This window comes from Leptonotus elevatus, chromosome 4, assembly GCF_054856555.1.
Source record: "Leptonotus elevatus isolate MCC_2025b chromosome 4, RoL_Lele_1.0, whole genome shotgun sequence".
NCBI classification, from domain to species: domain Eukaryota; kingdom Metazoa; phylum Chordata; class Actinopteri; order Syngnathiformes; family Syngnathidae; genus Leptonotus; species Leptonotus elevatus.
In genome coordinates, this window is record NC_141242.1 from 24,728,266 (window position 1) to 24,742,264 (window position 13,999).

The following is a 13,999-nucleotide window of genomic DNA, read 5'->3' on the forward strand; positions in this document are numbered from 1 at the left end:
CAGTGACTACTTGCCTTTAAATAGGCCGACTGACTGCTTAAGTTTGAAGATACCTGAAATGCAAATTAGAGGACATACTTTGTCCGTATGGTCAAATTATTTTCAATCTTTTGCTACCATCATTTTTGTCCAAGCTTATTTCATAATCTTTATTTATCTATTTTTAAAATTCTGTTGCACCACAATTCAAATCCAATGTCTGATTTTGATTTGTTTTTCATGATCATTCAATTTGTATTTATTATTATTTGTATTTTGTATGTTTTTCATTAACAGTGGAGTAGAAACAATTTTGCCCACATGTGTATGTATGTATCTTTCTTTGTGCTGCTGTACAATTCAAAGCCTAACTAAAATGATTATATTTTTAAGGAATGAACATTACTATACTACTGATATTACATATTTTATACAAAGAACCTGGAGTAAATTTGTTCAATAATCATATTTTTTCCCCCCCATGTGAACGGCATGCGTTTACCAAAGCGGTCCTTGTCCTTGCTGCGTGGCTGACAGTACACAACCAAGTCTGAAATCTCCATAGCAACCTCTGCCTTCTTCTCCACTTCCTCCTGCTGCCTGATCTGAAGTTGGACAAAAATGTCACTTCCTTGTACTGTATGCTGAATGATGAGAAAAGACCACCAATGCACGGTGATCCATAAAAAATTATGTGAACGTAGAGGTCCAGCATGCGTCCTGTATTTGCAATTTTTTGAATGACTTGACTTCAATATAATACTATAGTAGTGTAGTACAATATACAATACTGTTTGTACCAACAAATTGAACAACAAAATGTATTTGCTTTCCTGATGGACATAGTGGCCACCACTTTATTGCAACCTGCACAATCTAATATGTTTAACACATTCTGTCTTTTGCAGCAATTAGCATTAGAATATAGCTAAGTTTCATCATTATCCACAAAGCTGTTGAAAACACTTGGGAAAAGAGCTTGTTGCAACATAACCCTGGTTGATCTCTTCTACTCTGCTGCCACCTGCTGGACGTTTTTTGTAATAACTACCATTGCTTTAAGCCAGTGGTTCTCAACCGTGGTCCTTGAGTACCCTTATTAAGCCTGTTTTTTGTGTCTCCCACAGCCAACACGTGTTTCAAATGATCAGCTAATTAGCAATCTCTGCATGAAGCCTGATAACGATACTTAGATGTGTTGGCTATGGGAGACATGGAAAACAAGCTGGACCTACTACAGGACCTAGGTTGAGAACCAGTGCTTTAAGCGACCTCTTCAGGCCAGAGGCTGTATCATAGCCTTCTGTATGGTCTAGAATATAAAAAAACATTAAAAACATATAAATATGTTTTTGGGCCCATGGCAATATTTAAAATAGAACACTTTTATACGTTTTTTTATACGTTACACTAGCAGCTAAAGATCTACTGGGTAGTGTGTTGTAGCCATATTATTGCTGTAAGGTTTGTGTGCTCTTTTTAAACACTCTAAGAGATACGGATATGTGCCACCAAGTGTAAATTAAAAAGGTACAAATGCCTTTATAATTCAAATGTCATGTAAACATTTAGTTAAAACGATTATGATTGTGTTGACTTGTACTTAACACACACGACGTTTGTAGTATTTTCAAACTTTTTTTCCACGGAGTGGTCAAACACCTGCTTGCCAAAACAATCAACCGTGCATTCCTAACCTTTCCCCCGTTCGACAATACCATTAATACAATACAGCATTTCAAATAGACACAATGTTAACACTGTCCCTGTTTTTTCTTTAAAATAAATAAATAAAGAGGCATCAGAATTCTTACTGATACAAATAACAGGTGCATTTAAGAAAAGTGCATGCAAGAACATCAACAGTACAAGAACCCATGATTTCAAACATATAAACTACCCCCATGTATTTATTTTCGTTGTTTGTTTTTTAAAGAGGGAAACCACATTCAAATTTAACTCCACGTTCCTTCCCTGAGTGCTTTCAAGAGGACCAGAGGTGATACTCCCTTTTTTGTTTAACAGTCAGCAAATTGAGCCTTTGTCACTGACCACAGCACTTCTTTAACTGTCTTATTGTGTAGGAGTTCCTTGATCCCGCTAATGTCCAATCACAGCCTTTTCTCTGTGACTTGTTTTGTTGATTTAAGAGAGTGATTGTCAGTCACACCGACCAACCCAGGAGAATTAAGTTTAGCCATGCCTGTGGTAAGCTCAGAAAAGAGTGTTGTCTATACCGTCTGACATCGCAAGTGTTTCACCAGCAAGGGTGCTCCTGACCACCCATCTAATCCTCTTGGATTGCCAACTAAGAGGACAAAACTGTCCTTTATCTCCTATAAGAGTGATCAATGTACCACCTTGTGTACCGCCATCTGGGAGGTTTCCTAGTGAAGCATCACTGAAAACGGTCAGTTTTAAACCACCATTCCCCAAATGTTGAAACTTCAATGTCACCTTGTCAGCTTTAAGTTTACAAATTACCTTATTTGCATCATGAACAGGTTGTACATTGGCATTTTTCAAGTTGGATGCCAAACAACATGTGTCAAACACTACATCAGGTCTCGTCTGTTTAGCAACCAATTAGATCTGTCCTATTTTAGACCAAAGTTGCTCTCTTTCAGTTTCATTTAAAGGTAAATCCCTCTGTATTGCACACACTGGTTGGATGTGCAAGTTGCAAGTTTTCAATATAGCCGTGCTGATGCATCTGTATTACACCATTAACAGAAACATTATCCATTCCCACATAACGGAAATTGTCGTGTATCTCACGTCCAACATGGAATGCTGATTTCAGTCGAGAAATCACATCAGAAGAAAAGTTTGATAACCCTGGCCCATAGAAAATCATCTACATGGCATGCAAGCACACCTGTCACTTTGCCCGTTATCTAACCAATAGAAGACTGCAGGATCTACTTTAGATACTTGACCATCTGTGCCCTCCATTGTTTATTTGACTCTGTTTTACCAATATAGTGATGCATCACCAAGACCATATACACATTTTTTTTTGTTTCCACAGAATTAAATTTCTGCCCGCTTCTAGAGGTGGACGGACATAAATGTCCCTTGATAACTCCATGCCTTGCAAAAAGGCCGACTTTACGTCCATAGAATGGATTTTCCACAGATTTTGACAAATCACGGTCAACAGCAACCTGAGGGATTCAGTTACACAAGTTGGTGAATCCTTTTGTAGCTCTTGAATATTAAACTCTTCAAAGCCTCTGGCAACAAGTCTGGCTTTAGGTACTATACCTTTGACAGTTTCTTTGAGACTACACACCCATCGAGTAGAAATACTCTTTTGGCCTGTATCTTCTACTTCCACAAAAACGTAATTGTTATACCAGCTTTTGATCTCTTCCTGCTTAGCTGCATCAAATGATATGTCTTTTGTAATGAGTACATCTTTATTCATGACTTCCGATTCAATGTTGAGACCATCAATACCTGACATATCAACTGCTTCCTTTTCACCGTCACTACCATCAGACTGAATATATTGGAGATTATACCCATTTTTATATTGGCCCGTGGCTTTGCCTGCTCTGCCAAGCACCTCATTCCTTTTTTATAAAGGTTACAGTCTGTCCTTGTTTCAACTTCACATTGTCAGTAAGGACATGATTATCATGGACATCATTGTGCTCAGTGTCAGTTTGTGTCCCTGTTGGATGTACCTTTTCTCTATATTAGTTTCTCTGTCTCCATTTTGTTCATTATCGTTGTCTGCCTGCTCACTGACAACATTACCTGTCGTTTTGTTTACACCATTTGTGTTCTCATCTTGTGTCGTTTCTGTCACCCTGCTTTGTGCATTATTTTCACTTCTGGTTTCACTGCAAACATCTTGTACCGTTTGATTATACTGATCAAGTGTGCGTCTTACTGAGCCTTGAATGATGCACTCTAACAAGCACACCTCCATGTCTTACAAACACAACAACTCCATCTTGACCAATAACGACCCCGGGTCCTTTCCACTCTGCGCTGTCTGCTCGTTTGTGATAGACTTTATCACCTGTTTCATATTTTTCATTTGTTGGCCCTCCTCAACCTCTCTGAGGTTGAATCCAGCTTCAGTGAAAGCTTTTCTCGAAGCATGCAGAGCAGATATATGTATTCCCACCTTAGCGCTCATTGTTGTACCTTCCAGTGAAGGTGACTTATCGACTAGTAGAGAAGGTAGGTTAGGATTTTGACCAAATACAATTTGATGTGGCCTATACCCATGAACTGTGCGTGCAATTTTCAAGGGCCCAGTCCAGGGCAGTCTGCCAATCACAGCCATTGTCCTGTTTTACCTTGAGGATGATGGCTGTAAAAATCAGATTGTGTCTCTCCAATAGTCCATTGCTCCAGGGAGTGTACCCGCTGTTGTCTTTACTTGAAATTCTCAATGTCCCTGAATTCCTCTTTGTTGAATTCTCCACCGTTGTCGCTAGAGATGCGCTGTGGAGGTCAACGCACACTTATCCACGTGTAAATGAAGGCGTTGACGATTTCAGATGCATTCTTGGTTTTCACTATAGTTCCTGCGCTGAAATGTGTGAACTGGTCGATTACATGAAGGTACCACACATTCTGTTCCAACTCGTGCAGATCCACTGCCACTGTCTCATTGTATTCTGAAGCTAGCGGCAATCCAACAGCTGGCTTTGGCTTAGTTTTGCCGTATCTCTGACATATGTCGCAGTCATGTACTATTCGTTGCAAAATAGTAAGGCAGTCTTTGTCTTTGTTGCCTGTATTTTGAATAAGCTTCTGTGGTCTGTCTGCTGATGCATGGCCAAATTGTTTGTGAAGCTTGAGCAGGACTTTGTGCTTTTCATCTGGACGCATATTTTCGGTCATCAAAAGGACTTCTTTAGTTGTTGCCTGTAAACCATTCATTTGATTTCCAGTGTTATCTTTATCTCTTATGTCCACACAGTAATGTCCTGAACTGGTGAACTCCAGGGTTATTGTTTGCTTAAACATTACCGTAGTGCCCTCTTGAGGGATGTTTTACTTAACAAGAGAATGTCAACGTTGACAACTTCTGTGTCAATATTACATCTTGTTTGTCCTATTTTAGCTGGGAGGCTTACTTTTCTGTTGGAATAAACTAAAGTCCCATCACCAAAACGAAACAGCCTACAGCTTTAATGCTCCGTTTTCATCAGCTTGTTAACCTGCTCTTTACTGAGTTGATTACCATAGCTCTCCAGCCACATCTCACCACATACTGTGCAAGTAAGTGCACACGGTGTCTATAATGGCTGTTCCAAAAGATTCAGTCCCAAAAAATCTCTGAGTCAGACATGGGGTCCGTTGTCCACAATGTTATGTTCACTTCATCCAAATTTTCATCTTCAATTATTTTTACTTGCTCATTCTTCTTATGGGGGCAGTCTTTTGCCCAATGAAATGTGCTTTGACACACAGCACACCTTGAACATCTGCCAAATGTATCCAATGGATTGGTGCCTGGTATTGGTGTCCCCATTTGACCACTTTTGAACGCCGTGTTTCGTTTTCCTTTTATTTCTCGTTGATCCGTGAGGAAAGCTGCGTCCTGATTTGGCTGTATAGTGCTCAACAAACTTGTCGTTTTCGTTCCAAAAATCTGTTTTAGCGCAAATTTCATTGATGAGTAATTCAACTCTGTGCGTGCCGTGAGCGCGAGCTGCCTGTTTTTCTCGTCGAGACAAGCGGTCTAGCAGCTTAAACGCTAACACGGCATCGGGTAGTGTCATGTCATATTTTATTTATTTATAAATAAATAAATAAATATATATATATATATATATATATATATATATATATATATATATATATATATATATATATATATATATATATATATATATATATATATATATATATATATATATTATTTTTTTATTATCTTGTAACACTGAAAGCGTCTTGACAGCTCGTTGTCATTAAATTTGTGTTGTTGTGCGTTGTTTCTTTTTTCTTTTAAAAATGAATAAAATAAAATTGATTGATTGATTGAAAATTGATTGATTGATTGAACTCATGTGGACTACAGATGTCATGCTGCTGCGCAGAACAAGAAAAGCCTTGTGGGGACTATAATTGCAGTGCAGCTGAGAGGGGGATGCTTAAAAGTAACTATTAATAATTTAACATTCCTCATCTAAATATTTGAAAAGCAAACACTTTTGTTTGTGAAGCTTGAGCAGGACTTTGTGCTTTTCATCTGGACGCATATTTTCGGTCATCAAAAGGACTTCTTTAGTTGTTGCCTGTAAACCATTCATTTGATTTCCAGTGTTATCTTTATCTCTTATGTCCACACAGTAATGTCCTGAACTGGTGAACTCCAGGGTTATTGTTTGCTTAAACATTACCGTAGTGCCCTCTTGAGGGATGTTTTACTTAACAAGAGAATGTCAACGTTGACAACTTCTGTGTCAATATTACATCTTGTTTGTCCTATTTTAGCTGGGAGGCTTACTTTTCTGTTGGAATAAACTAAAGTCCCATCACCAAAACGAAACAGCCTACAGCTTTAATGCTCCGTTTTCATCAGCTTGTTAACCTGCTCTTTACTGAGTTGATTACCATAGCTCTCCAGCCACATCTCACCACATACTGTGCAAGTAAGTGCACACGGTGTCTATAATGGCTGTTCCAAAAGATTCAGTCCCAAAAAATCTCTGAGTCAGACATGGGGTCCGTTGTCCACAATGTTATGTTCACTTCATCCAAATTTTCATCTTCAATTATTTTTACTTGCTCATTCTTCTTATGGGGGCAGTCTTTTGCCCAATGAAATGTGCTTTGACACACAGCACACCTTGAACATCTGCCAAATGTATCCAATGGATTGGTGCCTGGTATTGGTGTCCCCATTTGACCACTTTTGAACGCCGTGTTTCGTTTTCCTTTTATTTCTCGTTGATCCGTGAGGAAAGCTGCGTCCTGATTTGGCTGTATAGTGCTCAACAAACTTGTCGTTTTCGTTCCAAAAATCTGTTTTAGCGCAAATTTCATTGATGAGTAATTCAACTCTGTGCGTGCCGTGAGCGCGAGCTGCCTGTTTTTCTCGTCGAGACAAGCGGTCTAGCAGCTTAAACGCTAACACGGCATCGGGTAGTGTCATGTCATATTTTATTTATTTATAAATAAATAAATAAATATATATATATATATATATATATATATATATATATATATATATATATATATATATATATATATATATATATATATATATATATATATATATATATATATATATTATTTTTTTATTATCTTGTAACACTGAAAGCGTCTTGACAGCTCGTTGTCATTAAATTTGTGTTGTTGTGCGTTGTTTCTTTTTTCTTTTAAAAATGAATAAAATAAAATTGATTGATTGATTGAAAATTGATTGATTGATTGAACTCATGTGGACTACAGATGTCATGCTGCTGCGCAGAACAAGAAAAGCCTTGTGGGGACTATAATTGCAGTGCAGCTGAGAGGGGGATGCTTAAAAGTAACTATTAATAATTTAACATTCCTCATCTAAATATTTGAAAAGCAAACACTTGCCTCTTGTTCTCTACTGAATTGCTTTCTCATCTCTCTCTGAGTGATGCCCCAAGCCACCTTGTACCATTCAAAAAGTTCTTCCAAAGAGTCTGCGGCCAAGTCAAAATGCAGACTGTCCTGCTCCATGTTCTGCAGCGTAAGAACATGCAGTTTTCCATTTTTACCGTTTTTCACTGAAAAGAGAGAGGATAGGTTTCAGCATCATGGTATTCCAAATTTGTTGACTCATTCCTGATTAACTGTTTATTTATGATGTTGCGTTACAGGTCAAATTGAAATCGAAGGAAATTTGGAGAGAGAAAAAATCCCACATTTAACAAGCATTCCAGTTTCACAGACACAACAGTAAACTACTGCTATATTCCAGTTCACTACAGCACATATGTTTGTGTGTTACTACAATTGTTACTCTATTTTTTTTCAACTGTTTGTACAATATTTTGGTGCTAGTCATTGGTTTTCTTCTCTCTCAACATATCACATATGTTTAAATGTGTTAGGATTGTTTTTAAATTGTTTTAAGACCGTAAAAAAAAAAAGGTAAGTGCTGTAAATGCTATAAAAACAAAAATGTCTGTGACATTAATTTTCACATACGGAAGCTATTTTGAATGTAAATCTTTCTGTGTCATAAACTAAAATTCACTTTGAGGACTGAAAAGAAAAAAAAAGAAAACACATTTTAAGGTTATGTGATTATGCCACAAACGATCACATATTGGATATGATCATTGTCATTAGTCATCCTCATTGTTTTCAAATGAATGTACATTAACTTGAAATGGTGTTAGAAGTGAAAATAAATTGTACTCACAGTTTTGTATGTTGCACTTAGAGATATCCACCACACCCTTACATAGTTCACCCAAGGGATTGTCTTCTATATCCTGTTTTAATTGAGGTCACAAACACATGAAATTTTAGTCTTTATGCCATCAAGCACCCAGTTAAATAATGACCTTCATTGCCCGTTTTATTTTTATTTTGTAATTTTTTTAAACCTGTTGTCCAAAATCAAGTTTGGTGTTGTTGGACACTTCCTCAACATAATTGGCTGGAAAAAAGAGCTGGACATTCCCACCATGGTCTCCTTTCCACCTAGAATGTGAAGAGGAATGTTTGCGTATTTTTGTACTTGGTCATGTCAGACAACAATGTGCAAATGGACTCACCATCCATCATTGTTCTTTGACACATTATGTATCAAAGCCCCTTTATTGAAGCTGAGTTCATCGGGCATCTTGGCCTTGTAGCTATAAACAGCCCTAACAGTATTCTTTGGCTGGTTTTGTTTTTAAAGAAACACAATAAGCATATAGTATGTTAAGCATAAGACAAAAAACAACACAAAAAAACTGTATTACAGTATTGCAATGCCTACTGTACACACCAATGATGACTCAATCTCATTGGGTTCCACATATGTCTTCATTTCGTACAGTGAGGCAGTATCATTAACCTGTCAAACACAAATAATCCACTATAAGGTACCATTTTTTCAAGAGTGTTACCCAAACAAAGTGGGATTCAAATGATCACCTCTAAAATTGTAATCTTAGATTGTCGGATTTTAAATTAATGCACAAGTGGTTAGCATTCCTGCCTTACATTTCTGAGGTTCTGTGTTTGAATCTCAGCTTTGAACATGCATGTTTGCATGTCCTCCAAGTCTTTTTGTGGTTTCTTCACACAACCCGTTAAAGATGCATGTTAACTGACGAATCTAAATTTGTTCCGAGGTGTGAATATGAGTGTGAATGGCTGTTTGTTGTATGTACACTTAGACTGATTGGACGAGAGGTGGGGTACACCCTGGACTGGTCGTCCAAAAGTCAGCTAGGATAGGCTGAAGCTTATCAGCAACCTAAGTGCTGAAAAGCAGTGTAGAGAATGGATGGATGGATGGATGAGGGTCTACTTCAACAATTTGACGGTTTACCATGGTTTTAAAAAGTCAAGGTATCAATAACTGCTAAAACTGTCATGGCAATGAGCTCTTCTTTCCTTTTTTGAGGGGACTTCTCAGCAGGGCATGTTCCACTGCAATATGATTGGTTGCACAGATGATAAAACGAGCCACTTCTTCAAAGTTAATGAGAGGCCACTGCTCCACCCAAACCGCCACCCCCCACCCACTCCCCCTTTTCCCTGAGCTGAGAGGAGAGGTGTGAGCAGTTATACACGGGTAATGAAGGATGGAAATGACACTGTGTAAACCTCAGTGGACACTACAGTACTAGTATGTTGATTAATGTGCCTTGCCCTAAAAAAAAAATTTTTTTTTAAATACGGTCCCAGCAGGTACTAGTTGAAATCACGATTAGGACAATCATTTGTTTTTGGTACAAAATAAGAAAAGGTTTAAACATGTAAAAAATATTAAGACAAATAAATTTATTTGAAACTTGAATTATGCACGTTTTTTAGGGACCAAAAAAGATTTATTAAATTAGTCATTTAAAAATAAAAAAAGGTGCAAATATATCAATTTTAACAACTCAAAATTAGTATTAATAATATTTTATTTTTGTTTAAGATTATGCCGATTTTGTAATTGTGGAGTGTAGTAATTGAAATTGTAATTGAAATTTGATTAACTGCACAGCCCTAGGCAAAGGTGCCACTTGGATGCTCAGGAAGGGATCATGGTTGCTGGTGGATTGTACACAAAATGTAAATGACATAATATTTGTGTCTGAAAAGAACACGTCAGAATCCACCTCTCTCTGCTGAACCCAGGGCTGAAAGTGGGCGGGAACGGTCCGGTACTATGTTTCAGTAAAAGATTCGGAACCGGAAAGATCCAGAATGGTGCTTCTATCCTGAAAATATGACGTGCGGCGAAAATCTGCATATTAGCCAAAGTTGAAAAATGTGAACTTCGCATTTCGCCTAGGGGCTGAAATATGTGCCACATCGGCTTCGGGGATGGACCGTCACTGTGACACAGCGTCCAGTCACCTGGAGTGCAACAACATAGGCAGCCACTTACCCCCGTAAAAAATTGTATCCCCTCCCACGGGTACAACGCATGTTTTCCAATAAATACATTTTCAGTTTTAGAAACAATGTTTTGAAACAAGAACAAAAGTATTTATCGCAGAGACAGAAAAAGCAAGAAAAGCAAGCACTCACTCACATTCTGCAGTGGACTCAATGACCACGCACGCAGTAGGAAATCTCAGATATACATAGAAAAAGCTCAGACGACTGAATGTTTCTGGGGGGTTGTTTCAGATGTTTGAAGTTTAAATACCTGTTTACAAGGAACCTTTTCAAAGAAACTCCACTTTTCTGTGGTAAAATTTATAAAATTCCACGGCAGGGGATGCAATTTTTGTACGGGGGTAAATACTTTTGGCACAACAGCAGAACGCTTCCCCCTATTTTGGTGTGAACGTAGCATAAAGTGCTTCTAAATTGTTCCAGTGTGCTTGTGTAGCGTAATCTGTTTCCACCGATATCTATTATTTATTTATTCCACGGAGTTCTGTCCACCGGCTCCGTTCTCTGTTTATCTAAGTTTCTTACATAGGTAGGGTGACCATATTCCCATATTTGCCTGTGTTTGGCTCTTGTTATGCTCAGTTGAGCTATTCTCATGACATGATTACAGTAGATATAAAGTCAAGGTAATTCACAGATAGACGTGAATATTGGTGCATTGGAGGTGACACACAATGTGTCAAATAATGTTCACAAGCAAACAATAGCTAAGCAAATTAAACAATACATGTTGTAAAACTATCAACAGTCTCATTCTAATCTTATTTCATGTAACTCACTGTGCTGAATCGAGCCACTAGGTCGGGGGTGACTGGGTATCGTAGCTTGGTCTTGCGATATAGTGGCTTCTTCTTAAAGTAGTTTACCATCTCCACTAGGCTCTCAAACTCAGTTGTTGTTCCCAGCAGGTAAACGCCACCTTCCTTCCGGATCCGACAGTGTTTCACCTTACCATCACCTCTGAGATACAGACAATTGTAATTCAGCAAAAAAAATTAATTAATCAAGCATTTAAGTATTAGCATGATGCTCAACCTGAACGTGATAGCGAAAGAGTCTGGTTCTCTCTCCCGCTCTCGTATGAGGAAAGCGCCATCCCTGGGAATTTTCAGCAAATGATCTTCAGCCTCTTGTCTGCTCAGGTTTCTGTAAAACCACCTAACACAAAATACAAAAAACATTTGGGTCAAACTGATTTTGTTATAATCTAATAAGCAAGTTCTAACTTCTAACTCTAATGAATACCTGAAGAAACCTAATCTTTTCACTTTTCATTTTACAAAAACAAGCTATTCTACATTGACGACTTCATCAAATGTAAAACTACAATCAAATTTACAGGAGAAGCAACAGTTAATATCTGTCCAGGGATACAGTAAAGGGCGGAAACGTGGCGATGTTCAAAACTCCTCTTTCAAATGCCAGGTTTTTATGATATAAAAATGGTCAACCAAGATAAATCATTTCAAAATATTTTTTATCATTAATGTGACCTACATACTTATAACGACAACAAATATTTCAACACAAGTGTACACACCCTCTAATGAGTGGGCATGTGGCTATGTTCAGAGTAAACATATTCTAGCTCATGTTAAATAGAAGTCAGCACACACCCAACGGCATTTAAAGTACTTCTGATTAATCCCAAATAAATGTCAAATGTTCTAGTAGGCTCTTTTTTTCATGGGCTCTTCTTTTTTTGCTTTCTAGCAGAGGCCTGAAGATTTTGTGCTAACATTGACTGGTACTTGGAACTGTTATAATTTCGCCCATCTTGAAGAAGATCCCAGTTCCACCTAAAGCTGCACAGTATAGTGTTCTTTTGGTGATGGGTTTTTTGTTGTTGTTTTCTTTTTTTACCAAATATACCTTTTGGAATTAGGGGGAAAAGTCTAACCTTGGTTTCATCGTACCATAACACATTTTTGCCACATGCATTTGAGAGGTTTCATTTGTTATTCTGCACAATTTTGAGAACAAGGTTAAGACTTTGCCCTACAATTTTAAAAGGTATGTTTGCCGCACAGCACTACTTGTCACCAAAACAACACCATAGATACAGTGAAGCAAAGTGGTCACATGAATGGTGAAAAAGTTTTGAAACAATTTATCTTGGGGGTTTTTTAATCACAAAAACCTTGCATTTCAGCAGGCTTTTCAGAGTCGACAGACTTTGAATTAGAATTTCCAGAAAACTGATGACTCTAATAGAGGTTTTAGTTAACTAAAATGACAGATGAAAATACACAAAAGTATTTTAGAGTTTACATTTCATTTTACTGAAATATAATGCGATTGTGACGAACCCTTGCTGTAGATGTGGGCTGGGATGTGGTACAGCATCAGTGAGACGCAACTCAAAGTCTTGACTGCGCAGAGGGTTCTCTCTATAGTGATGTATCAGTGCATACACACTGGGGAATTGTACGTTTGCTGTCAAGTAGTAGTATGTGTTTTGTCCCTCTGAAACAGAACGGATACGGCAGTGCTGGACTCTCCCATTGCGCCTAAAAGAATGTTGGTAGACATTAGGCAATGGATGAAACTTTTTAACACTGTGATAGATAGATAGATAGATAGATAGATAGATAGATAGATAGATAGATAGATAGATAGATAGATAGATAGATAGATAGATAGATAGATAGATAGATAGATAGATAGATAGATGGATAGATGGATAGATGGATAGATGGATAGATGGATAGAAAAGAGAGTACACATATCACATTTCTGCAGATATTTCCTTATAACTTTTCATTGGATAACACTGAAAAAATTACACCTTGACACAATGCAAAGTAGTCAGTGTATACAGGTTATATAACAGTGTAAATGTATTGTTCCATAAAAATAACTGCAGTCATTAACAGCTAAACCCCTGTCAACAAGAGTGAGTACACCGCTCGGTGAAAATGTAAAAATTGAGCAGTTTGCATTTTCCCTCCCCAGTGTCATGAGACTCGTTAGTGTTGCAAGGACTCAGGTGTGAATAGTGAGCAGGTGTGTAAATTTTGTTTTATCATGATTGCTATTATTATTATTGAGGGAACTCTACCAGAAGGAGAGGGTGAGATCGTTGGCAACAGCATCACTCTGCCGGACCAAAAAAGTGCCATCTCTTCCTCTCGTCTCGGTACAGTAATCAAGAATCAGTTGCTCTGCCATCAGCCGACCTTCTTTGATGCCACCATGAAACCATGGTTCAGAACAATGAAAATCCTGGTACTGGGAAACACAAAAACACTGGATATGATAATTCTTTACTTTAGTGATCTCAAATGGCAAACATAACTCAAATCATAGTCAGTAGTTCCAAAGCTGAAAATAAGACCACATTATGTGGGTTTTTGGAACATGACAGTACTGTTTACAAGCCAGCGCGTCCGTTATATTCATTCAGTGGCGCCGCTCTGCCAAACGCATTGCAGGTAAGTGTTCGTCGCCTTGC

At 37.9% G+C, this 13,999-nt stretch overlaps 1 protein-coding gene across 1 annotated transcript in view; it reads right to left on the reverse strand.

Annotated features, from left to right (window-relative positions):
* plcg2 (phospholipase C, gamma 2) overlaps positions 1–13,999 on the reverse strand; it is a 38,422-nt gene that overhangs the window by 9,469 nt on the left and 14,954 nt on the right. Inside the window, 10 exon segments of the mRNA XM_086072643.1 lie at positions 482–584; positions 7,540–7,712; positions 8,354–8,426; positions 8,541–8,637; positions 8,712–8,821; positions 8,930–8,998; positions 11,325–11,505; positions 11,581–11,703; positions 12,855–13,055; positions 13,607–13,776. Coding sequence (XP_085928769.1) covers positions 482–584; positions 7,540–7,712; positions 8,354–8,426; positions 8,541–8,637; positions 8,712–8,821; positions 8,930–8,998; positions 11,325–11,505; positions 11,581–11,703; positions 12,855–13,055; positions 13,607–13,776 — 1,300 coding nt within the window.